At 40.1% G+C, this 25,977-nt stretch overlaps 1 protein-coding gene across 2 annotated transcripts; it reads right to left on the bottom strand.

The window, feature by feature from the left end:
- Nucleotides 1–2,808: 2,808 nt before the first annotated feature.
- Nucleotides 2,809–4,524, bottom strand: LIPT2 (lipoyl(octanoyl) transferase 2). Of its 2 annotated transcripts, none has more exons than XM_081281191.1 (2): nucleotides 4,005–4,520; nucleotides 2,809–3,521 (listed from the first exon to the last, which is right to left on the bottom strand). In XM_081281191.1, the coding sequence occupies exons 1-2, from the start codon at nucleotides 4,468–4,470 to the stop codon at nucleotides 3,292–3,294; spliced, it is 696 nt and encodes a 231-aa protein (XP_081137317.1). In that variant the 5' UTR covers nucleotides 4,471–4,520; the 3' UTR covers nucleotides 2,809–3,291. The 2 variants fall into 2 exon arrangements, with proteins under 2 accessions (XP_081137317.1, XP_081137318.1); XM_081281192.1 differs by having other exon boundaries at nucleotides 3,345–3,521; nucleotides 3,964–4,524.
- Between the last annotated feature and the right edge of the window lie 21,453 nt (nucleotides 4,525–25,977).

Raw genomic sequence — 25,977 nt, 5'->3', positions numbered from 1 at the left:
AGAGCAGGACAGGCTGTCTAATAAGAGAATGTACTTAGGAGAGCTAATACCTGGCACTGTAAATGGGTGCTGAGTAAATTTTTATTCTCTCTGGAGTCATTTAAGAATGAGCTGTGTGGTCACTTATTAGAGTTGCTAGAGAGGAAGGCCAAGTGTCAGATGGGTATAAACATGTTCATGACCTTCCAAGCTTGAAAATCTCTTTTCTTAAAAAATAATTATTTCCCTTCTTGGCAGTAATACTGCAAGTTAATTATCGACTACTCCCCAACCTGCCCCCGATCTATAACAGTGGCATTGGTCCCAGAGATGGGAAACTAAGGCTTAGAAAGGATATGAGTCAAATCATGGGAAGAGGAAGGCAAATCATCAGTTAATTAATATTGACTGAGTGTCCATGTTACAAAGCATATTGTTCTGAGCTCTAAATCTGTGCACAGCAGGAAAAGATGAGGACAAAAGGTTTCCACCCCAAACTCAGTCCTAGCTTTGTCTTGAATTTACTGTAGGAACTTCAGGTTTTTCTTAAGCTTTGGTTTCATCTCTATACAATGGGTGAGGCGGGAGTAGAAATATACCTCTAGACTAATTTCATCTTGAACAACTGATATAAATTGTTTGTACTCAAAAATCAGATGTCAGAAGAAAGGCCTTGCCTTTCTTTAATTATTTTTTAAAAATTTTTTGTAGTTGCAGATGGACAGCTTGTCTTTATTTGTTTAGTTTTTCATGTGGTTCTAGGGATCGAACCCAGTGCCTCACACATGCTAGGCAAGTGCTCTGCCACTGAGCTACAGCCACAGCCTTTCTTTTTAAAAGAAAGAGAAGCCACAGAATCCTGGGAACTCAAAAGAACTTTTAGATATGATGTCAGTCTAAGGCTACCCCTGTGTGATTAATGAACACTTATAAAATGTGAGGTGTGCTATAGTGCAAAACCCATACCAGATCTCAAAGAGTTAGTATGAAAAACAGTAAAATATCTCATCAATGTTTATATTGCTTTATATTAATTTTTCATTAAATTGAGATTAAGTATATTAAAACTAATATTACTTTTTTCCTCTTTTGTACCTTTTTAGTGAGGCTCCTAGAAAATGTCAAATTACAATGTGGCTCCCATTAATTTCTAGTGAACACTGGTCCAGGGAAAAGCTGAAGCCCAGAGAGAGGTTGTCTTCTCAGTCAAGGTTCTTTCTATTCTCAATGAGCTGTGGAAGCCATACTCCAAGATGGCCCCTAAAGATTCTCATCTCTTGCAGCACCCCTGACATCCCTTTCATACTAAATAGGGCTCATCTGTTTGGAAACTGCAAAAATTACTGTATGACTTCCAAGGCTTGGACATAAAAGTCACAGTGGCTCCTACTTTCTCTCTAATATCACTTGCTTGGAGAAGCCACATGTTTTATCATAAGAACTTTCTAGTAGTCTCTATCAAGGGGTCCACATGGTAAGGAACTGAGGCCTCCTCTCAACAACCAGAACCAACCAGGAAACTGTGTGAACATCTTGGAAGCTGTCCTCCAGCCCATCAAGCCTTCAGATAATAGCTGACATCTTTAATCAAAAATCATCCATAACCCTAAACTAGAAACATCTAGCTAACCCAAAAACCAAATAACCCAATCAATAAATGAGCCAATGACCTGAACAGACACTTCTCAGAAGAGGATATACAATCAATCAACAAATGTTCATCATCTCTAGCAATTAGAGAAATGCAAATCAAAACTATTCTAAGATATCATCTCACTCCAGTCAGAATGGCAGCTATTATGAAGACAACAATAAGTGTTGGTGAAGATGTGGGGGAAAAAGGCATGCTCATACATTGCTGGTAGGACTGCAAATTGGTGGTGGGACTGCAAATCAGCCTACAGAGACACAGCCACATCAATGTTTATAGCAGCACAATTCACAATAGCTAAACTGTGGAATCCACCTAGATGCCCTTCAGTAGATGAATGGATAAAAAAAATGTGGCATTTATACACAATGGAATATTACTCAGCAATAAAAGAGAATAAAATCATGGCATTTGCAGGTAAATGGCTGGAGTTGGAGAAGATAATGCTAAGTGAAGTTAGCCAATCCCAAAAAACCAAATGCAGAGTGTTTTCTCTGACATAAGGAGTCTGACTCATAGTGGGGTAGGGAGGGGGAGCATGGAAGGAATAGATAAACCCTAGATAGGGCAGAGGGGTGGGAGGAGTAAGGAGGGGGCAGGGAGTTAGCAATGATGGTGGAATGTGATGGACATCATTGTCCAAAGTACATGTATGAAGACATGAATTGGTGTGAACATACTTTATATACAGAGATATGAAAAATTGTGCTCTATATGTGTAATAAGAATTGTAATGCATTCTGCTGTCATGTAGTTAAAAAATAAAATCAATTAAAAATTTTGATAATTAAAAAAAAGAAACATCCAGCTAAGCTTCTCCCAAATTTTTGATCTTCAAAAAATGAGATAATAAATGTTTACTATAGTTTTAAGTCAATAAGTTTTGGTGACTCATTATGCAGCAAGAGGCAACCAGTACACAGCATTCTAAACTTAAGGGTCTCATGTAGGAACATTCACTTTCCTCTTCAGCATTTGTAGTGTGAAAAATTATTATTTTTGTGGTGCTGGGGATTGAACCCAGGGCCGTGTGCACGCAAGACAAGCACTCTACCAACTGAGCTATATCCCCAGCCCAAGAAATTATTCTTGTTCTTCCTGTAACCTCTGACCCAGTTCAGGGTATCCCAACCCAAAACAGGGAAATTATCAAACTTGAAGCATCTAACCCAGGAAGACAAGATCCCACTTTTTTCTTTGATAATGCTCTTCCCTTTATTGCAGAAGGCACCCAGGTCTCTTGAGAATGCAAAAAGTGCCACATCACATCACTTTAATGTGGGCCATCCAGGGATTTGATTCCTACAAAAATCAATGGAACTCCACCAGAAATATTCAATTAGATACAGTATTAGGAAAGTAACAAACAATTGAGAATGTCAGTCTATGACATCTGAGTTTCTCTAGGCTGAGAAACTGGCCATACTAATGTTATACAGCATATTTCTTTTCATGTTTTCAATCTAGAACCTGAGGTAGGCAAAGATAATATAATTAAACTGCAACACATAAGCAGACAATGGTTCAGAGCTCATGATTTGCCCTTGATCTCACAGTCAGTGAATAATAAGCCAGGTCTAGAACTGGGGTTCCAGTGACTCAAGTCAGATTTGGTGGTTTCTAAGACAGGGTCATCCTGGCTGGGATAACATGAATACTCTTCAGCTGGGGCTGTCGTCCGAGACCAGTGTGCACTTGTACGTCTCCTTAAAGGCCACAAGGAAAGATGGCATTACTTCATCCACGGTGATGTGCCTCTGGAGCTCCTCACTTAGGGAAGTGACGCCTGTCCCAACCAGTCCGCAAGGTACAATATGCTCAAACCATGTGAGGTCCGTAGAGCAGTTCAGAGCCAGGCCGTGGGATGTGATGTGCCTTCCACAACGAACTCCTGCAAGGCAAGTCAAAGAGTTTTAGAATAGATAGCCTCCTCTTCCCAGGCCTTGGGATCTCAGCACAAAGAGGAAACTAGGCCAGATGACTGGTTTTCAATTTTTGTTTCTGGAGCATGGATTGTGCACAGACTAGGGGACGTCGGCTACCAAACCAAGCGGTCTTATTATGGGGATTCCTTTAATAGAAGGATTATTGCTTTAAAAGTTTGAAAATTAGTGTCCTGTTTTCACATTGTGATTCACAAGTAATCTGGCGATTCACTTTTTATGTCTCTCCGCCCTTAAAAAAGTGTTGGACTATATGACTTCTGAGGACCCTACTGCTTCTGGATATAAGATGTCTCTGAAGAGGCTAAAAAATTTCAAACGCAGCAGCGCGCAGTACGGATTCAAAGCCCACTAGGGTCACCCCTGCTCCGTCCAGAGCTCTACCCTCACCTCCATGGGTCCAGCCCCAGGCCCCGCCCCGCGGCGCTCACCGATCGCGCAAACCTTGCGCTCGCCCAGCCAGACGCCGGTGTAGGGCGGAGGCCGCGCGCGGGCGCCCGTGAGGCCCTGGAGTTCGCACAGGCGCACGGCGCACGCCTCCAGCGCCGCCACGTGAGTGCGCAAGCGCAGGCCTAGGCGCCGCAAGTCCAGCAACGGGTGGCAAAGCAGCTGCCCCGGGCCGTGGAAGGTGGCCAGGCCGCCGCGGCCTGTGGCACGCACCTCGGCACCCAAGGCCCGCAGCCGCGCCGTTTCCTCCGATGTCAGGCCACCCCGCAGCCCGGCTGTGTACACGGGCCCCGCGGGCTCGCACAGCAGGAGCGCGCCCGCCTCAGTCCCCGACGAGGCCTTAGTTGCAGGCTCGGCCTGCAGTCGCCGCAGCCAGCGCTCTTGTAGCGCCAGTAGCTCGGCATACTGCACGCGACCCAGCCACACCAGCCGAATCCCGGGTTGCGACATCTTACTGGCGGTGGCGTTGTGGACCCGGCCCCCTGCCTGGGCCGGAGGGCGGGGATTCAAGGCCACGCCCCGAATCGCTGTTCCGGAGTCCTGGTGTAAGCTCCGGAGAAGCTGTGTGATCAGAAGATTCGGCGTCATCCATTCATTAGTTCCAATAATCAGTATTTAGTATGTGTTGTTCCTGCAGGCACTGTCCTGGGCGCGCGATACAGGGGTACACTGTGTATGAGAAAGATCTGCGTTGGTAACCGTACATTCTTACAGCAGACAACTAGCAAGTGCATTAAAGTATTAAATTACATCATTTCACATAGTGATAAGTGCTCTGAAAAGAAAAATAAAACACGGTAATGTGGTGTTAGGTTGACTTTTTAGAAGATTCTAAGATGGAGATTACCGTGCAGGAGGCTTTATGAAGGGCAGGAGAGGGTTGTCCTTCAAGACCATCACCTCTAGGAGGACGATAGATAGCAGGATTGAGGAGGAAGAAGTTGCACTTTGAAACAATTACATCAGAGGCCTTAGCCAAACCCAAAGAGTGCTCTGAGCCTGGTATGAACCATCAGTTATTCCAAATTGAAGCAAGGAGTCAGAAATTTAGATCCTTGCATTGACCATCCACTGATACAGGCTGCACTAGAAAGGCACTGAGACTTTTGGTAAGCCAGCTTCCTTTAGTGGTGGACAGTCAGGTCCCAGAGAGGAACTCAGTCGTGAGTCATTAGCAACCCACTCCTAGAAGCTGGAGGAATCAGTGATTAAGTTCTGATAGTGGCCCACAGTACCCACTGAGTTGCAATTGGAGTGTCATTTGAGCAAATCTGTTTAAAAAAAGGGGGGGGGGTCTGTTCTTAAACATTTGAACATTTTTCTAGGCCCTTAAAAAGTCACTTCCAGGTGCTGTCCCTGAGGCATACAAGATCTCTGTGAATTATGAGGCCACTATCTAAGAGAAGAAACCAGGACAAGTATAATCTCTCCCTCTCGTTCCACTCCCCTTCTTAACGGGAAGGCAACCCCTGCACAGGGTGTGTGGTTAGATTCAGTATGCAAGTGGTGGGGCTAAGGTAATGTAAACACTCAATTATTAACTAATCCTCATGTATTTGGGAAACAGTCCCCAGGGGTGGGTAGGGCAGGAAGTGGTAAGAGGAAGAACAGAATAGCAATCAGAGTGAGGCTCAGGGCCAAAAAGTTGGGAAGGAAGACAGACTAGCATGGGCAAAATAGACAATGGTAGGTTTCAGACCAGATCACAAAAGTCATTGTGAGTCATCAATGGCAGCACTTTGGTTGAAAAAATAAACAAACCTTTTAGATAGCCAGGGGCTCTGAGGGAAAAAGAGGTTAGATTACATAAGGCCCTGTCCCATGGTACCTAAAGCTTATAAATATGTTTTAGGTGGGGAAAGAAACTCAAAAGACTTGGTTCTTGAAGAAAATTACCTCAGTGTCCCAGCCTGAAATGTGTTCTGACATACAGGAGTCCTAAATAGGGAGGCCAGGGATCAGGGGTCATGTTCCATCTCCATCACTGTTCATTTGAGAATGAACTCTTTGCTTTATCCCTGGGTTCCCATTTTGCCTAGAGCCTGGCACCCAGTAATTCTCAATAAATACTTGCAGAATAGATGAATGATTTGCTAAATAACTTGCTGTGTGTCCTTGAATTGAGACCTTTTACCAAAGTACCAACCAAAAAAACAGAAGCAAAGGATCAAGGTGGCCTCCAGGTCCCTAATGATCCCATGTTCTCAGGATGCAAGGACTAGCATCACCTGCAAAAAATATGCAGTCCATATGTTGTGTCCACAGCCCACGAATGTCAGGAAAATAGGGTAGGTTTCTGAGGCTAAAGAAAGTGCCCTGAGATGGCATGCAGGACATATGATTTGCTGGGAAAAGCCTGCCAAGAGATCAGTGACTGCTCCAAGAAGAGTTCAGTGGCAGCAGGTGAACAGATAGTACCTCCATTCCTCAAAGTGGTTTGCCGAGCAGTGGCTCCTGTCCCTCATGGCGTTTTGTCCAGTGGCAACCAGCTGGATGAATGATGCATATCCTTTCTACTAATTGCTCTCAGTTTCTCCAGTGGCGAGAGAGAGTGAGAGAGAGAGAGAGAGAGAGAGAGAGAGAGAGAGAGAGAGAGAAACAGGGCTTTTATATGTTATATTGTAAAAGCAGTGACATCATCTGCATTAGTTTACCTTAGTTTGCTGTGTAACCAGCATCACAAGCAGCAACTATCATAGTGTATGAAAGGAAAGTGACCACAACACTCGGAGCAACCAAAAGATCTTTATTGCAGCAGTGCAACAAAGAGAAAAGAAGGAAGGAAAGAGAGAGAGAGAGAGAGAGAGAGAGAGAGAGAGAGAGAGAGAGAGAGAAAGAAGAGATGAACAGGGAGAGAGCAAGAGCAAGACAGAGACAGAGAGCGCGCGCAAGAAAGATAAAGAGAGCAAGAGAGAGAGAGAGAGAGAGAGAGAGAGAGAGAGAGAGAGAGCAAGAGAGAAAGAGCAAGAGAGAGAGAGGGGCCTGGCAGGAGGGAGTTTTTATAGCCCAAATCTAATGGGGCCTCTGGGTCTGCAAGCTGCCTTGTTGGCCCAAGTGGGGTTGAGTGTTCAGCCTTGAGAGGGACTTGACACAAACAGGTGATAAAGGACCAGATAGAGGGGGATTTGAGTGTGTGGGCTATCTTGCAGCCAACATCTGTTCAGCCCGCCCTGCAGACAACACAGTTCAGCCTGCTCTGCACCCAACAGTGTACATGTAAAAGAGTAGCTTTCTACAGAACACTAACTTGACCTAGTTCCCATTGTACAAAGAGAAAGCCCATTTCCTTCAAGATAGTTTTTATCTAGACAGTCTGTTCCATGCTCGCTCTTATTTTCCCCTTAACTTGGCAAGGTTTTTGGAAAAGGAACATTAGGCACATGGTGTTTTACTTTCCCCCTTTTCTTTAAGGATGACACACTATGGCGTGGTGAATCAAATTTGTATTTAGCCCACAAGACTCAGCTCAGAGCCTGCTTCCTCCACCATGTCTCCTCTACCGCTACCTCAAAAATTGTACCTCTACTTACCAGTCTGCTGTGGTTATTCTGAGTTGGGCTTATCACCTCCATTCCTGACTTAAGAACACAGACTGATAACTAACATTTAAATAGTACTTACCATGTGTTGAGTACTCTAAAAGCTTTAAAATAATCAATGCATTTAATATCTTAATAATGCATAAAGTAGGTATTACTATTTGTTTCATTTTACAGATGAGGAAACTGAGGCACAGAGTGAATAAATTGCTAACCATTGGACTACTAGAAAGCTTCAGGGAAAAGATTCAAATTTGGGAAGTTAGGCTCTAGAATCTTTGGCCTTGATAAGGACCCTTTCTTATTGATTTTTAAATATCCCACAGCGTACATCCCATGGTCCAGCAATTAGTAGATGTGTGCTAAATGTTTGCTGGATAAATGAACACAGCTACAGTAAGCTAGGCAACTGGGTATCAGAAAAGCATGAGGTTTCCCTGAGTACCAATGTGCCTGTTGAGCCCCAGAATTTCCCTCAAAATATGTGGTTTGTGTGTCCATCAATCCAATGAATATAGCTATTATCCTACCCTATTTTCCCTCACTCCACAGTGCCAGGGATTAACAAACAAATCTGATTTTGTCCTTGTCCTGGAGAAGCTGCCAATCTTGAGGTAGAGTCACACATGTCCACAGACAATGGCAGCACAGTATGCAGAAGAGGGACTGTCAAGAAATGTTGCATAATCTATAGAACAGATTTTGATTGAGGTTCTGCCTGACCCTAGCCCAAGTATCCAAAGACAGAACAACCTGTCTCGGCTGCTAGCTACCCTTGCCCTGGGGATCCAGAGTTCTGTATGTAGTCTGAATCCTGGGGTTCTTGCTGGCTAACATGACCCTAGATTGAGCCACTTCTCCCCCTTTGGACTTTGATGCTGATAATTGACCTTGACCCTTTATACCAAAGCATGTGGTAAGACATAAGACTTGAGTCCTTGGTATCATTGGCCTTTTCTTTCTTCATCAGCCTCTAAGGAGGCGCGAAGATCAGACTAAACAAGGCCTGTGGCTAGAGCAACCACACTGTGTAGACTGTCAGCACTGACCTGACTTCAGAAATTATCCAGATCCCTTTCCCACCCCAAGGTTCAGGATAAGCAGGGGACTTAACCAAGGGCATCCAGTAAAATAGACAGGACAGGAACTCAGGGCTCCTGACCTTTAGTCTGGTGGTTTTTGCATTATGGGAGAAGGCTGAAATCAGTTTGTGGAGCCCTTTCTTAATGGGTATTACACAGATCCCTATTATATAAAGCAGAATGGCTGTTTAAAGTAAGGTAGGGCTCCCAGGAGATCACCCTCTTGACTTCTCCCTTTCTGTCTCAGCCTTTATGTAAAACCTGTCTGTTTTGTTTTGTTTTTTAATCATAATCTCTCAATAGTGAGAGTCGGTCCACTGAGATCTTAAGCCCAGGTTAGATGGCAGCCACCTCCCTCCTGCTGGTACCCATCCACTTTCTTCTCCTTCCACACTGCAAACAGAGACCTTTCAAAGACCCAGTCCTGTCAATGCCACCCTCCTGTTTTAAAACATTCATTTGTCCATTTGTCTAGCAATATTTATTAAGTGCTTTCATCATGCAAGGTACTGAAATAAGCACTAGAAGTAGAGTGAATATAATAGTCTCTGCCTATTTGGCATAGGTAGGGGAGCCTACAAACCTGTTGACAATCAAATAAATCACTAAACAAGGTGTGGTGACAGAGACTAAAACAGGAGGATCACCTGAGATAATATCCATATGAAGGTCTCTGAGGACACTGAAGGACAAGCCAGTGTCATTTGGGAGATCATTCCAGGCTGAAAGAAGAGTTTGTGTGAAGGTGTAGGGTGATAGATTGAAGAAAATATAAGAAGGGTGGGCAAGGCTGCTGTGAAATAAGGCCCAAGAGCCCTGCAAGTCACATTAAGGTTATTGGTCTTTATCTTCAGAGCAAAGGTAATGCCATTGAATGGTTTTAACCAAAGCAGTGACACAGTTAAAATTTTTACATTTTAAAAATCATGCTGGCTGTAAGAAGGCAAGAGTGGAGGCAGAGTGGTCTGTTAAGAAGAGGTTGTTGTAATCCAAGTGAGAAACAGCTGCCTGGGCTCTCAGGGAGGGTGGCAATGGAGATGGAGAAAGGGAAGAAATTTAAGATGGTGAAATTCACAGAACCAGCTCGTTAGTTGAGCATAGGGAGTGAGGAATCAAGGAAGCAATATCACCCATGGACTTGGATAAGAGGGGACACATATATCCAAACAAATGCAGAGTTTAATAATGAATGTGTGGTTACTATGACACTCAAGTGCTGGACTCAGCACTGGCACTGTGTGTCCTATCCCCGTAACATTCCTCCTAACCTCACTCAGGCCCATGGAAACACTTCTGTATCTTGCCTTATGTCCTCAAAACACACTACAAGACATAAAATAAGATGCATATGTGAAGGTGCCTAGTTTAAGCAGCTTGGGCAATTGTATGTATTTGTGCAACCACCACCCATGCTGGCTGTAAGAAGGCAAGAGTGGAGGCAGAGAGGTCTGTTAAGAAGAGATTGTTGGTACAGACCAACAATGGAAATTTCCATTTCCACACCCATATTGATTTTCCATGGATCATCTGCTGCCCATACCAGAAATGAAAACTGTTTTGGAATATGGAAAGCATGTGAGTGACAAGAACTCTAGGGTAAGAAAAGAGACACATCAATTTACTGGTCCTGTGAAATCTTTTTTTTTTTTTTTGATACTGGAGTAGGGATTGAACCCAGGGTATCTACTGCTGAGTTACATCCCCAGCCCTTTTATTTTTTATTTTGAGACAGGATCTTGCTAAGTTGCTGAGGCTGGCCTCAAGCTTATGACTCTCCTGCCTCCTCTTCCCAAGTCATGGGGATTACAGGTGTGCACCACCACACAAGTCCTGTGAACTTTTTTCTCTCGGACAGCATGAGTGCATAATATGGTATAATTTCCCAGGGGATTAGAGAGTGTTTTCTTGTTTCTTTCTGTGTTTTCGTTTGTGATCTGGGTGGAGTTTAGGAATTAGTATCTGAAACAGTTGCACATGGGAATCACTAAATATTTTGCAATATTAAACAATTTCTGCTACTGTTATAGTTGTTTATATGAAGGTCTAGTTGTGGCACATGTGATTGATTCTTTATAAACTTAGCTATTGCTTTAAGGAATGATAAAAATCAATATAAGTTGTGGTGACTTAGATGACAAAACTAAAACACCATTTGTTATATGCATTTGTAATTTTCATAAATTTAATATATAAATATCATTATTATGTATTTTATAATGTATTGTGTTCTTATATTTGACCATGGGTCTGTGTTTTCTTCTTCTTCCCCCTGGATTTCTCTCCACCTGGGTTCCAGGGCCATGGCCAAAACGCAGGGTGAGAGAGAACAGGCAGGTTGTCAAGAGAGGAAGTGATTAAATGTTGAACGAGGGTCTGGTGGTTGCGAGGTCAAAGACAGGATGGCCCACTTGAAGGTCAGGCATGAGGAGGCAGGCTACCTCCCTGCCTGGAAGGAAGAAGGATGTCCGGGGGTCAGGGATGACACTAGTGGTTTTGGCCATGGGAGAGAAGTGAGAAATATCTAAATTAAGGAGTAAAGGCAGGCAGGAGTTGCAGGATGTCCATGTTGGACTATGTTGCAAAAATAAATGTGTCTGGAAATGAATATGTAAATAAATAAGGACAGGTTTTATTTTTTAAAGCCCCCCAACTCTGTCTTCTTGCTCCATGTTACCAAGAATGAGGGTAACACTATAAGCTATGAAGGGAAACAGAGATTTTGAGATTTCAGCTGCTCTGGGGAAATTACAAATGAGGTCTGACGCTATCCTTGTTTCTTTTTAAGTATGAAAAATACCTTGCCTGATATGGGCACCCTGCCACTATTGGGAGAACCGTGAGAATCTAGTTTGTTCTCAAAACACTGCCATGGGGAGGTGAGGTCATAGGGAACACTGCTTTCCCCCAGGGCAGCCCTGACCAAAAGACATAAATGAATCAAATAAAAAGACTGTGCCCTGGCAGAAACACTCAAGTGAGTATCAGGACACATGGCTTCTGGTCTGGCATATTTATAATCCAAGCTGGGTACCTGGGACAAGTCACTCCCCATCGCACATCAGTTGTTTTGTGCGCAGAATGCGGGAAGGCACCAGGCACCAGATAACCTATGAGTCTGTTTCTGCCTCTCACGTTGAAAGAATCTAGCATGTGGTGTGTGTGTGTGTGTGTGTGTGTGTGTGTGTGTGTGTGTGTGTGTTTGCTTGCTTGTTTTGTTTTGTTTCTAAGAGCTTTATATTCACATATAATAGTTGGGTTCATCTCAACAAACTCATACATGCATGGAATTCAATTTCAGTTCATGATCCCCCCTTTTCCCTTCCCTGTTTCCTTCCAATCCTCCTTCCCCTCTCCCATTCTTCTTCCTTTACTAGACTTCCTTTCCCTTGGAGGTTCATGTATTGATTTATATTTGATTGATTCTTTCTGCATGTGGATGTGCTCTTTTTAAGTCCTTGCAGAGGCAAAAATGGGAGTTAGAGAGAAGAAAGAAAATGCTGAGCTGAATAATAGAGTTGAATATCCCAGAGCTGAAGGAATCTGAGAGGTCATTTAGCTTACTCATTCATTCATTTGGTATTTCTACCAAGCCTAGTTCTGTGTAGGGAAGTGAGGATGAGGAGCCATCAGACTCGGTCATGGAGCTCACAGTCTAGGGGACAGAGGGGATAACTTGGGAATGAGGCAAGAAGTTGAATGAATGAATGAATGTACTCCCCTGCTGGAGACCGAGTGTGCAGGGGACAGTAGGGAGCAGAATAAGTGAAATCTGTTCAGCTTGCAGAGGTAGAAAACACTTCCAGAGGAAGAATCTACTCAGAGTAAATGGAAGTTCAACAACTGATAAAGGAGGAAACAGCAGGTAGGCGCGATAGTGCATGCCTTAATGCCAGCAACTCCAGAGGCTGAGGCAGGAGGATCACAAATTCAAAGCCAGCCTCAGCAATTTAGTGAGGCCCTCAGCAACTTAGTGAGATCCTGTCTGTAAATAAAATATAAAACAGGGCTGGGGATGTGGCTCAGTGGTCGAGTGCTCCTGAGTTCAATCCCCTCCCCTCCCCCCAAAAGGAGGAAACAGCAGGAGAGCATATGCACAGATGCTGCTGTGTGACTCAGTCATTCCAATCTCTGAATACCCATGTCTTGCCTTATAGCTTTTAGGTAAAGATAGCCCAGGAGTTGAGGAATGATTACTTCAGAGTTTCTCAAACCTGTGTCTGTAGATTCCCTCAGGGTTAATAGATGTATTTTTAGGAGCCTGAAACTAAGCTAGGAAAACTTTTGAATGTTTTATTTCACTTTGGTGATAATACAATTGAATGAAAATAATCATGTTCTAAATTTTCTGGAAGACCCCCACCTGCCTGGCACTTTGGTGTGTGACTGCTTTGATGCCTGATAGTGCCATAATACTTACAATAGCCTGAACAAAGTAAATTGAGAGATGAACTTGATATATAAGATGCCTCCATGCCAAGTGAAAGTCAAAGGGGGTCATGTTCTGGGTTCAGCACTGACAAACAAAAGAGGGGGAAAAATAGCATAAAACAAAAACAATGAGTTCTTGTTGAATGGTTAGAGTGGAGGTTTTCCAGAAGTTTGACCAGAGCAGCATGGTAGGAGCTGTCTGCATTGCACAGAGCTGTGGGTGTGAAAGAAGTAAAAGAACTTGTGCCAGAGCAATCCGTACCACACTCAGGTTGCAAATAGCAATTTGCTTTCAGCAAGGCGATGGCTTCTGGCATATTTAGTTGTTTTGTTTGTTTTTCACTTATCTTGCTTCAGAGTTTTAGAGTAGCTATAAGCATAAGGAATTTGTACTGAGTTGTGTGCTTATAAATATGAAAGTGGTATTAAAATAAAAATAATTTAAGTTTGGAGTAGATCTGTAAGCATTTTATATAGGGACCCACGTATTACCTGAGTTCGAAAAACATTCTGTTAGCCTCTTGGCAATCCTCATCGTTCAGAACTTATTTCTCCAGTTGAAAGGGAATCTTTTCAGCTGTTACTTTAGGTCAAAATGACTTCCAAAGAGATGAACCATAACCTATTATCACATAGTTCCAGAAAAAGTTGCACAGGGCCTCAGGGAAGTGAGCACACCTTCCAGGGTCAGGAACAGTGTGACTTTTGTACATTTTGTACTTTGCTACTTTCCACTGCCCCCCAATGTGTACCCTCTGCTGCAGCTATGTGGTTGATATCTTAGCAGTGTATATGAAATGACTTGGGCAAGGTCCCCCATTTCCCACATTCCACTTTCCGGTCTGTAAAATGGTCATGCCAATAATTCTTTTTCTTTCAAGGTTGTTATGAGAATTAATTGGGCAAATGCTTGGAACACAATAATAATAATTCTAATCTACACCATTAGTATTGGGCACATTTCCTACTTTTTCTCATTCAATCTTCCCAACAAGACTGCATGAACATAGTTTATCTCAAATTTATAGCTCAACAAATAGGCTTACAGAGTGAAGGGAATTTGCTCAAATAGCTGAACTGGAATTCAAACCTAACTCAGACATGCAAATCACTTTTGGCATTATCATTGCACATGTATGGCTCACAGGCTGCCAGCTTCACCTGTGGAAGTCCTGCCTATTTTTGAAAATCATTACTAGAATCAAGCTCTCTTCCTTTCTTCATGTTTGGCCTCCTGGGTTGCAGGAATTTAATCTAGCTTTGCATCATTCAGGGTCACTTACCCAGGACACACCCACTGTGGGGTGGGGATGGGCCAGATTATCAGCTGTGTAGAACAATCAAATATTGTTTGGCTCTGAGCCCCTACCCAGTGAAGTCACCCACATCTAGAGCCCCTTCCCAGAAAACCCCCACCACTCCTTTTCCTTGGCTGGGTCCCCAGGGTGCACTTTGGTCTTTATTACATTGAATGGAATTAAAAGAGCCGGGAGACTTGGGCTCCAGCTCCTGTCCTGTGATCAATGTCTGATTCAAACAAGTCATTTCTGCTCTCTGGGCCTCATACTCTATAAATGCTATATGTAATAGGTGCTTGGTGAAGTCCTACCAATCATTAACATTCTATGATTTTAAAGCTGTAGCCAGAGTGTCAGGATGAGACCTGTGAACAGGTTAAGCTTCTTGAAGCAATACATTTATTGTATTGCTATATATTTTTTAAAAAATATTTATTCTTAAGCTTTAGGTGGATACAATATTTTTATTTTACATTTATGTAGTGCTGAGGATCAAAACTGGTGCGTTGTACATGCTAGGCGAGCACTCTACCACTGAGCCACAACCCCAGCCCGGCTATATTATTATATTAAATTTTTTGTGCATGAATTGCAGCAAGAAGGAGAAAAGTGGATATTGAAAACAAAATGTATCAGAGTCATGTGTGCCTTCCAGGCAATTCCCTAGTCAACAATATAGATAAAATTTTGTCTAGGGCTGGGGATGTGGCTCAAGCGGTAGCGCGCCCGCCTGGCATGCGTGCGGCCCGGGTTGGATCCTCAGTACCACATACCAACAAAGATGTTGTGTCCGCCGAGAACTAAAAAATAAAAATATTAAAAATTCTCTCTCTCTCTCTCTCTCTCTCTCTCTCTCTCTCTCTCTCCTCTCTCACTTAAAAAAAAATTTTGTCTAGAAAAACATTATAATCAACTTTTTTGGATGTGAAAGTTAAGTCTTTCTCCTTTATCCTACTTTTTGTATAAATAAAAAATAATTCCATTCATCTCCTTTTGTAACTTATAAGCTACAATGCTTTGTGTTGTTCTTTTCAGTATGTTTTAGACATTAGAGTATTCATTTTTAACTTTCATAGGCTGCCATTAAGTGATATTGTACCATTTCACATATGATATAAGAATCATAAAATAATATACTTCTGAAAAAAAGCATACTTCTGTTTCTCATCTCCTGCCCTTTGTGACATTCTTTACATATGGTATAACTATACACTACCTTCTTTTTATTGTTAAACAGTTAATTTTTAAAAAATAGATATAAATAAAGATTCTTACACATTTACTTATGCAAATAGCCCTTCAGATGCTTTTCATTCCTATGTAGAGATCCATTTTTTTCCATCTGATATTATTTTCCTTCTTGCTGAAGAATTTCATTCTGCCTTTCTTACAGTGCTTGTTCCCTAGTGGTAAATTCTCTCCATTTTTATATATCTGAAAATAAAAACTTTGTTTTGACTTTTTTACATGATGTTTTCACTGGTAATAAAATTCTTGGTTCACAACTTTTTTCAATACCTTAATGACATTACTATACTGCTTTCTCACTTTCATTGTTTCCAACAAGAAATCTGTTGTTATCCTTATCTTTGTTCCTTTGTATATGACATGATTTTTCCCCTCACTCTGGTTGCTGTCAACATTTTCTCTTTATCACTGATTTTGAAAAATCTAGCTATGATATATATATTGTATTGTGTATTTTGTTTTGCACATTCTAGGCAAGCACTGTATCACTGAGCTACATTCCCAGTTCTATGATGTGTCTTTTTTAAATTAAAAAAAAATTTTTTTTTGTAGTTGTAGATGGACAGCATGCCTTTATTTTATTTGTTTATTTTTCTGTGGGGCTGAGGATCAAACCCAGTGCTTCATGCATGCCAGGCAAGCACTCTGCTACTAAGCTACAGCCCCAGCCCTCTATGATATGTCTTAATGTAGTTTTCTTCATTTCTTCTGTTGGCATTTATTTTTTTATTTGTTTTTAATATTTATTTATTTCTTTAGTTTTCGGCAGACACAACATCTTTGTTTGTATGTGGTGCTGAGGATCGAACCTGGGCCGCACGCATGCCAGGCGAACGTGCTACCAGCCCCTGTTTAGCATTTATTGAGCTTTATTTTCAGTGGGTTTTTATTTTAATGAAAATTTTAAGAATTTCCACTGTTATTCTTTAAATATTGTTCCAACTTCCTTTTTCTCTTCTGTGGGAACTCCAATTACATGTATGTTAGAATGATTGAAGTTATCCTACAGCTCATTCATGTTCTTTCTTTATTTATGTTTATTAATGTTTCCTTTTTTTTTGGCAGGGCGGGGTGTGCCCAATATTGTACCAGAGATTAAACTCAGGGGGCACTCATCACTGAGCCACTTCCCCAGCCCTTTTTAACTTTTGTATTTTATTAGAGCCAGGGTTTCTCACTGAGTTGTTTATCGCCTCACTTTTTTTTTCCCCATGAGGTTGGCTTTAATAAGGTTCTTAATTCATTCTATTTTTGTATTTCATTTGATATAGTTTATGTTGCTATGATTTCAAATACCCTGATCTTTTCTTCTATATGCTTAATCTGTAAATCCCATCCAGTGTGTTTGTCATCACAGATGTTGAGGTTTTCATTTATAAAACTTTGATTTGTATCTCTTTTATATTTTCCATGTTTCTATTTAGCTTTTGAGAATATGGGAAACAGTTATAGTAACCATTTTAATGTCTTTTTCTGCTAATCCTAATATCTGTGTCAGTTTGGGATCAATTTCAATTGATCAGTTATTTTCATTGTGAATCATGTTTTCCTTCTTCTTTGTATGTCTCCCAATATTTGATGAAATGTCAGACATTATAATTTCAACCTTATTGGATGCTGGATATTTTCATATTCCTGTAAACACTCTTTTGCTTTGTTCTACAAAATAGTTATGTCAGAAACAGTTTGCAGGAGGACTGCAAGTGAAAAGCCAGTCTCAGAAACTTAGCAAGACCCTGTCTCAAAATAAAAAAAAATTAACAAAAAAAGGGGGCTGGGGATGTAGCTCAGTGGTTAAACACCCCTGGTACCAAAAACAAAATAAAACAACAGAAACAGTTTGATTGTCTTTGGTATTGGCTGTATGATTTTTTTAAAGATGGTTTTTGAGTTTTGTTCATCCTACAGCTAATTAATTATTGAACCAAGATCTTCCTAATTACTCTATCCAGTAGCTCCTCTCCATTCATTGCCTTTCAACTATTCCCTTTTGGAAATATGAAAAATCACTGCAGGTTATAATTGATGAATGTATTATTAAGAATGTTTATTGAGCAGTTAACAATTTTTGAATGAGGAAACTGAGCTAATAGAAATAATGGGAAATGGATTATGACCCAAGTCCAAAGACTCTCCTTGTTCTCACTGGGATGTAGTAGACTTTCTTGAATAATGCTTCCTCGTTTTTGTATGCCTTAGGACAATCTGCAGATTCCATTTGTTTTTTTAATAATTTTAATTATTAAAATTAATAATTTTAATTTAATAATGTTTTTAATTTAATAATTTTTACCAGTTACAGTTGATTCACTGGAAAATGGGTCTGACATGCTGCTGACATCTGCTTAGCTGTGGTGAGAACCCATTTGGCTATACCACATCATGGTGGAATGGCATCAGGGCAGAAGCACACAAGAGGGTGAGCTTATATGGAGAGATAGGAAGTCAGAATGGTGAGAGGCCATCTTGCTCTTTTGTAAGAACCACTGTTTCATGTACAAATGTGTAACAACAAATCTCACAAAGTAATAATAATAACCCCTCTTTCAGAAACCAACTGGGGTCCCATGAGAGCTGTGTTCATCTCTTCTGAGTCAGCACCCCAGTGATCTAATTACCTTTCACTAGGCTCCATCTCTTAAAGGTTCCACTGGCTACCAACATTGCCACTAGAGACTAAGCTTCCAGTACATGAACCTTTGGGGGAAGGGCCTCACTAAGTTGTTGAGGCTGGCTTTGGACACATGATCCTCCTGCCTCAGCCTCTCAAGCTACTGGGATTTATCAATGTACTACTTAAAATTAGAAGAATAATACATTCTTTTTATAAGTCAAACAATGGAAAAATTAAGATATAAAACACATGTTGGTTTCCCCCTTCTTGAGGGAGGATGGGGTGGGCAAGAGAGGGCAGAAGAGAAGGCAGATGTGATCAAGGAATGATACAGGTGTGGAAGGAAATGTCATAATGAGGTCCATTAATTTTATAACTAATATATGCTAATGATTACAATAGCAAAAAGGATGAAAATAAAATGAGATTCCATGTAGAAAAAAATTTCCCCCTTCTTCCCTTTAACATCTTCACCACTTTCTCACTATTGTTCCCCACCCACCCCCAGTCAACCAATATTAACAGCATGTTCCACAACTCACCATTCTTCTTTTTGCTAATTCAAAAATATTGGCAAATGAAGAGTTTTTTTCCTTTATATTTTTTTAAATATTTTTTTTAGTTGTAGATGGAGACAGTATCTTTATTTATTTTTATGTGGTGCTAAGGATCGAACCCAGTGCGAGGCCATTGAGCTATAGCCCTAGCCCTGCTTTTTTTTTTTTTTTTAACAAAAACATTTCACAGCATCAAACATTACTGTGCTACTTGCTTTTTTACTTGATGGCATTTTATAGACACTCCTCCTGGATGGTACATGTTAGGCTTGATTTAAACATGTATAAGATTTAGCTTGTATTTTTAAATAGCTAGGACATATTCTATAATATAATATAAATGAACAAAAATATACTCATCATTTCTCTGCTTCTGGACATCTAGGTTATTTCTGTTTTTTTTTAATCTTTTTTAGTTGTAGTTGGACACAATATCTTAATTTTATTTATTTATCTTTATGTGGTGCTGAGGATCGAACCCAGGGCCTTGCACATGCTAGGCAAGCACTCTACCACTGAGCCACAACCCCAGCCCCTGGGTTGTTGTTTTTTTTTTTTTTTTTTTGCCACTATTATGTTCTCATCAACATTCTTGTACATAAATTTTTAGGCACAGATACTTTTGTTCTGACAGTGTAGTCTGACAACAGAGATGCCTAAGCCAAGGGTATAGACATTTTAAATTTTACTAGATTCTCCCAGACTTTCTAAACAGTATAGTATAATGTTATACCTTTACCAATAATACAGAATAATGTTCATTTCCTTACTGTAATGATGAGGTTTGGAACATGCTACCCCAAAATATGGCACCTTGGCACCTGAGAACAGCAGAAGTAGGAAGGTCCCTCTTACCTTTCTCTTGCCCTTTTCTCCCAAACCCAGGTCATGAAACCTAGGAAAGATTTTCTGACCTTCTCCTGAAGCATTTGAGAGGTCTGCTCCCCATAACTAGAGGAATTTATCACTGAAGACACATGGTCACAGAGAAGAATCTGAACAGACAGGTCTTGCTACCTTCCCACCAGTTTATAATCATTAGAGCATGATTTTTATGAACCACTCATAAAGCATAGACTCCTTTGGGCCCGTGAATTTTGTATTTATAATTTTGTATTCTTTTTCTTAAAGGATGCATTAACTTTCCATTGATTCATAAATAACCATACAAACTTAGTGAGTTAATACTAATCTCAGTTTCCACTCATAGATTCAAGACTATCCACTTATTCATCAGGCATTACATAAAAAAATACCATTCCTTTGGTCTTCATTTCCTCAGAAAGCCTTCTGTGTCATAAAATTTGGATCAAATAAGTTTGTATGCTTGTTATCTCTTGTTTCAGGGGCCTCAGACATAGAACTAAAATGGTAAGAAAAAAAAACAGTTATTTCCCCTACAGTAACAAGAGATAGGTGTTCTTAATCTTTTAATTTTTGTCAGACATATTGTTGAACTATTTTTAAAATTTGCATTTCTCTGACAACTAGCAGGTTTGACAACTACCAGAATTCTGCCATACAAAATGAGATAACAAGATAGCTTTTCATGTTTGTTGTCGGTTCACAATTCCTCTTTTGTGAATTATCTGTTCTGTCATTTGCTCATTTTTCTTGCATACATGACACACTGAAATTTAAGTGGTCAATGCAAAAACTAGAACTACTACCTAATCTCTCAACTCCCAGGCTAGGAATTTTTTTCCACTCTGGAGTACTATGTGTTTTATTGTACTTATGCTTCCTCTCCTATTATGTAAATATATTTTGTTGAACAAGCTAAACTCACTCTGTTGTGGCCAGAAAAATTTATTTTTTTCCTGACCATTTTCTCTAAAATTTGATTTACCAAATAGGTCTTTCCTTGCCATTTGATGAAATATTGGCCTGATCACAAAGGATTTTTGAGTTTGTTTTATTTCTCAGTTATTCCAGTCCTGTTCAAGTATTAAAGTCCAGTCAGGTCTAGGTGGTCACCTATGTTCTAATCATGATTACCAATCATAGAAGTTGATTTGTCCTTTCTCCCTACTCAAAGGTAGCTCACAGCGGTAGAGTGTACAAAACTTCTTGACCTCTTTCTCATCTCTCCTACATACTTCCTTCCCTATTGGATCAGAGCTCCATCTTTATAACCTCCTCTAACTTTAAGTACCTCCCAAAGACTCCTTCTCCAAATACCATCACATTGGGGATTAAGGCTTCAACATGTGAGTTTTGGAGAACATAAACATTCCGACCCTAATAGGGGCCATATGACAAGGTACTGTGAGTGACCTATGGGAGCTGAGAGTGGTCCCCAACTAATAACCAGTATGAAAACAGGTATCTCAGTCCTAGAAGCACAGGGAACTAGAGTTTTCCAATAACCAGTGAGCTTGAAAGAGGATGCTGAGCCCAAGACATTCAACACCTTGCATTCAGCCCTGAGTGGAGAACCAATCTCACCCTACCAGAATTCTGCCATGCAAAAACTGAGATAGCAAATTTACATTAAGTCATTCAAACCAAGGGAATGAGTAAACTGCTGAATGAAATAATTACAGAAAACTTTCCAGAAATGAAAAAGGAAACGGATATACAAATTGTAGATGCATACAGGACACCGAGCATACAAAATCACAGTAGACCAACGCCAAGACACATTGTTATGAGATATCCAATATACAGAACAAAGAGAAAATATTAAAAGCTACAAGAGAAAGGAGGCAGATTACATTCAGGGGTAAACCAATAAGGTTAACAACGGATTTTTCATCACAGACGCTGAAAGCGAGAAGATCCTGGAACAACGTATTTCAAACACTGAAAGACAATGGATGCCAACCAAGAATCCTGTATCCAGCAAAATTAAGCTTCAGGTACAACAATGAAATAAAAATCTTTCATGATAAACAAAAGTTAAAAGAATTTGCAGCCAGAAAACCAGCATTGAAAAGCATCTTGAGCAAAACACTACACGAGGAAGAAATGAAAAACAATAACCAAAACCATCAGTGGGAAGTGCCTCAGTAAAGACAGAGGGTGGGGGGAAAGCTAATCATGGAGAAACAAACTAAATTTTAAAAAAAAGATAAATAATCAAACATGGCTGGAAGTACAAACCATATATCAATAGTAACTCTAAACGTTAATGGCTTAAACTCTCCAATAAAGTGACATAGGCTGGTAACATGGATTAAAAAAACAAATCCAACAATATGCTGCCTCCAGGAGACACATCTGATTGGAAAAGGCATACACAGGCTGAAGGTGAAAGGTTGTAAGCAAGCAGGGGTGGCCATCCTCATATCGAATAAAATTGACTTCAAGACTAAGTTAATCAAAAGGGATAAGGAAGGACATTATATACTGTTAAAAGGAACCATTCACCAACAAGACTTAACAATTATCAATATTTATGCACCAAATAATGGTGCTGCGACGTTCATAAAACAAATTCTCCTCAAGTTCAAGAATCAAATAGACCACAACACAATAATTATAGGTGACTTCAACACACCTCTCTCACCATTGGACAGATCCTCCAAACAAAAGTTGAATAAAGAAACTATAGAGGGGCTGGGGATGTGGCTCAAGCGGTAGCGTGCTCGCCTGGCATGCGTGGGGCCCGGGTTCGATCCTCAGCACCACATACAAACAAAGATGTTGTGTCCGCCGAAAACTAACTAACTAAATAAATAAATATATAAAAAAAAGAAACTATAGAACTCAATATCACACTCAATAACCTAGACTTAACTGACATATATAGAATATATCAACCATCATCAAGTGGATATACTTTTTTCTCAGCAGCACATGGATCCTTCTCAAAAATAGACCATATATTATGCCATAGGGCAACCCTCAGTAAATATAAAGGAGTGGAGATAATACCATGCATTTTATATGATCATAATGGAATGAAACTGGAAATCAATGATAAAAGAAGGAAGGAAAAATCCTACATCACATGGAAAATGAACAATATGTTACTGAATGATCAATGGGTTACAGAAGACATAAAGGGGGAAATCAAAAAATTCTTAGAGATAAATGAAAATACAGACACAACATATCGGAATCTATGGGACACAATGAAAGCAGTTTTAAGAGGGAAATTCATCGCCTGGAGGTCATTCCTCAAAAAAAGAAAAAAACCAACAAATAAATGAGCTCACACTTCATCTCAAAGCCCTAGAAAAGGAAGAGCAAAACAACAGCAAATGTAGCAGAAGGCAAGAAATAATTAATATCAGAGCAGAAATCAATGAAATTGAAACAAAAGAAATTATTGAAAAAATTGACAAAACTAAAAGTTGGTTCTTCGAAAAAATAAATAAGATCAACAGATCCTTAGCCATGCTAACGAAGAGAAGAAGAGAGAGAACTCAAATTACTAACATACGGGATGAAAAAGGCAATATCACAACAGATGCTACAGAAATACAGAAGACAATTAGAAATTATTTTGAAAACCTATATTCCAATAAAATAGAAGATAGTGAAGACATCGATAAATTTCTTAAGTCATATGATTTGCCCAGACTGAGTCAGGAGGATACACACAATTTGAACAGACCAATATCAATGGATGAAATAGAAGAAGTAATCAAAAGACTACCAACCAAGAAAAGCCCAGGACCGGATGGGTATACAGCGGAGTTTTACAAAACCTTTAAAGAAGAATTAATACCAATACTTTTCAAGTTATTTCAGGAAATAGAAAAAGAGGGAGCTCTTCCAAATTCATTCTATGAGGCCAACATCACCCTGATTCCGAAACCAGACAAAGACACCTCAAAGAAAGAAAACTATAGACCAATATCTCTAATGAACCTAGATGCAAAAATCCTCAATAAAATTCTGGCGAATCGAATACAAAAACACATCAAAAAAATTGTGCACCATGATCAAGTAGGATTCATCCCTGGGATGCAAGGATGGTTCAATATACGGAAATCAATAAATGTTATTCACCACATCAATAGACTTAAAGATAAGAACCATATGATCATCTCGATAGACGCAGAAAAAGCATTCGACAAAGTACAGCATCCCTTTATGTTCAAAACATTAGAAAAACTAGGGATAACAGGAACTTACCTCAACATTGTAAAAGCTATCTATGCTAAGTCTCAGGCTAGCGTCATTCTGAATGGAGAAAAATTGAAGGCATTCCCTCTAAAATCTGGAACAAGACAGGGATGCCCTCTATCACCACTTCTATTCAATATAGTTCTCGAAACACTGGCCAGAGCAATTAGACAGACGAAAGAAATTAAAGGCATAAAAATAGGAAAAGAAGAACTTAAATTATCACTATTTGCAGATGACATGATTCTATACCTAGAAGACCCAAAAGGGTCTACAAAAAAACTACTAGAACTAATAAATGAATTCAGCAAAGTGGCAGGATATAAAATCAACACGCATATATCAAAGGCATTTCTGTATATCAGCGACAAAACTTCTGAAACGGAAATGAGGAAAAACACTCCATTCACAATATCCTCAAAAAAAATAAAATACTTGGGAATCAACCTAACAAAAGAGGTGAAAGATATATACAATGAAAACTACAGAACCCTAAAGAGAGAAGTAGAAGAAGATCTTAGAAGATGGAAAAATGTACCCTGTTCATGGATAGGCAGAACTAACATCATCAAAATGGCGATATTACCAAAAGTTCTCTATAGGTTTAATGCAATACCAATCAAAATCCCAACGGCATTTGTTGTAGAAATAGATAAAGCAATCATGAAATTCATATGGAAAAATAAAAGACCCAGAATAGCAAAAGCAATTCTAAGCAGGAAGCGTGAATCAGGCGGTATAGTGATACCAGATTTCAAACTATATTACAGAGCAATAGTAACAAAAACAGCATGGTACTGGTGTACCAAAACAGGCGGGTGGACCAATGGTACAGAACAGAGGACATAGAGACTAATCCACAAAGTTACAACTATCTTATATTTGATAAAGGGGCTAAAAGCATGCAATGGAGGAAGGATAGCATCTTCAACAAATGGTGTTGGGAAAACTGGAAATCCATATGCAACAAAATGAAACTGAATCCCCTCCTCTCGCCATGCACAAAAGTTAACTCAAAATGGATCAAGGAGCTTGATATCAAATCAGAGACTCTGTGTCTGATAGAAGAAAAAGTTGGCTCCAATCTACATATTGTGGTGTCGGGCTCCAAATTCCTTAATAGGACACCCATAGCACAAGAGTTAATAACAAGAATCAACAAATGGGACTTACTTAAACTAAAAAGTTTTTTCTCAGCAAGAGAAACAATAAGAGAGGTAAATAGGGAGCCTACATCCTGGGAACAAAGTTTTACTCCTCACACTTCAGATAGAGCCCTAATATCCAGAGTATACAAAGAACTCAAAAAATTAGACAATAAGTTAACAAATAACCCAATCAACAAATGGGCCAAGGACCTGAACAGACACTTCTCAGAGGAGGACATACAATCAATCAACAAGTACATGAAAAAATGCTCACCATCTCTAGCAGTCAGAGAAATGCAGATCAAAACCACCCTAAGATACCATCTCACTCCAGTAAGATTGGCAGCCACTATGAAGTCAAACAACAACAAGTGCTGGTGAGGATGTGGAGAAAAGGGTACTCTTGTACATTGCTGGTGGGACTGCAAATTGGTGCGGCCAATTTAGAAAGCAGTATGGAGATTCCTGGGAAAGCTGGGAATGGAACCACCATTTGACCCAGCTATTGCCCTTCTCAGACTATTCCCTGAAGACCTTAAAAGAGCGTACTGCAGGGATACTGCCACATCAATGTTCATAGCAGCACAATTCACAATAGCTAGACTGTGGAACCAACCCAGATGCCCTTCAATAGATGAATAGATAAAAAATGTGGCATTTATACACCATGGAGTATTACGCAGTACTAAAAATGACAAAATCATGGAATTTGCAGGGAAATGGATGGCACTAGAGCAGATTATGCCAAGTGAAGCTAGCCAATCCCTAAAAAACAAATGCCAAATGTCTTCTTTGATATAATGAGAGCAACTAAGAACAGAGCAGGGAGGAAGAGCAGGAGGAAAAGATTAACTTTAAACAGAGACATGAGATGGGAGGGAAAGGGAGAGAAAAGGGATATTGCATGGAAATGGAAGGAGACCCTCATTGTTATACAAAATTACATATAAGAGGTTGTGAGGGG

Source organism: Spermophilus citellus (assembly GCF_964194105.1).
Source record: "Spermophilus citellus genome assembly, chromosome: 2".
Taxonomy (NCBI): Eukaryota; Metazoa; Chordata; class Mammalia; order Rodentia; family Sciuridae; genus Spermophilus; species Spermophilus citellus.
The sequence above is the reverse complement of the archived record's forward strand: the minus strand, read 5'-3'. Positions and strand labels throughout refer to the sequence as shown.

Excerpts from the sequence above, each read along its gene's own strand:
- LIPT2 (XM_081281191.1), bottom strand. The coding sequence starts at position 4,470 with ATGTCGCAACCCGGGATTCGGCTGGTGTGGCTGGGTCGCGTGCAGTAT. Across the intron at positions 3,522-4,004 it reads GCGCAAGGTTTGCGCGATCG|GAGTTCGTTGTGGAAGGCAC; the intron begins GTGAGCGCCGCG and ends CTTGCCTTGCAG.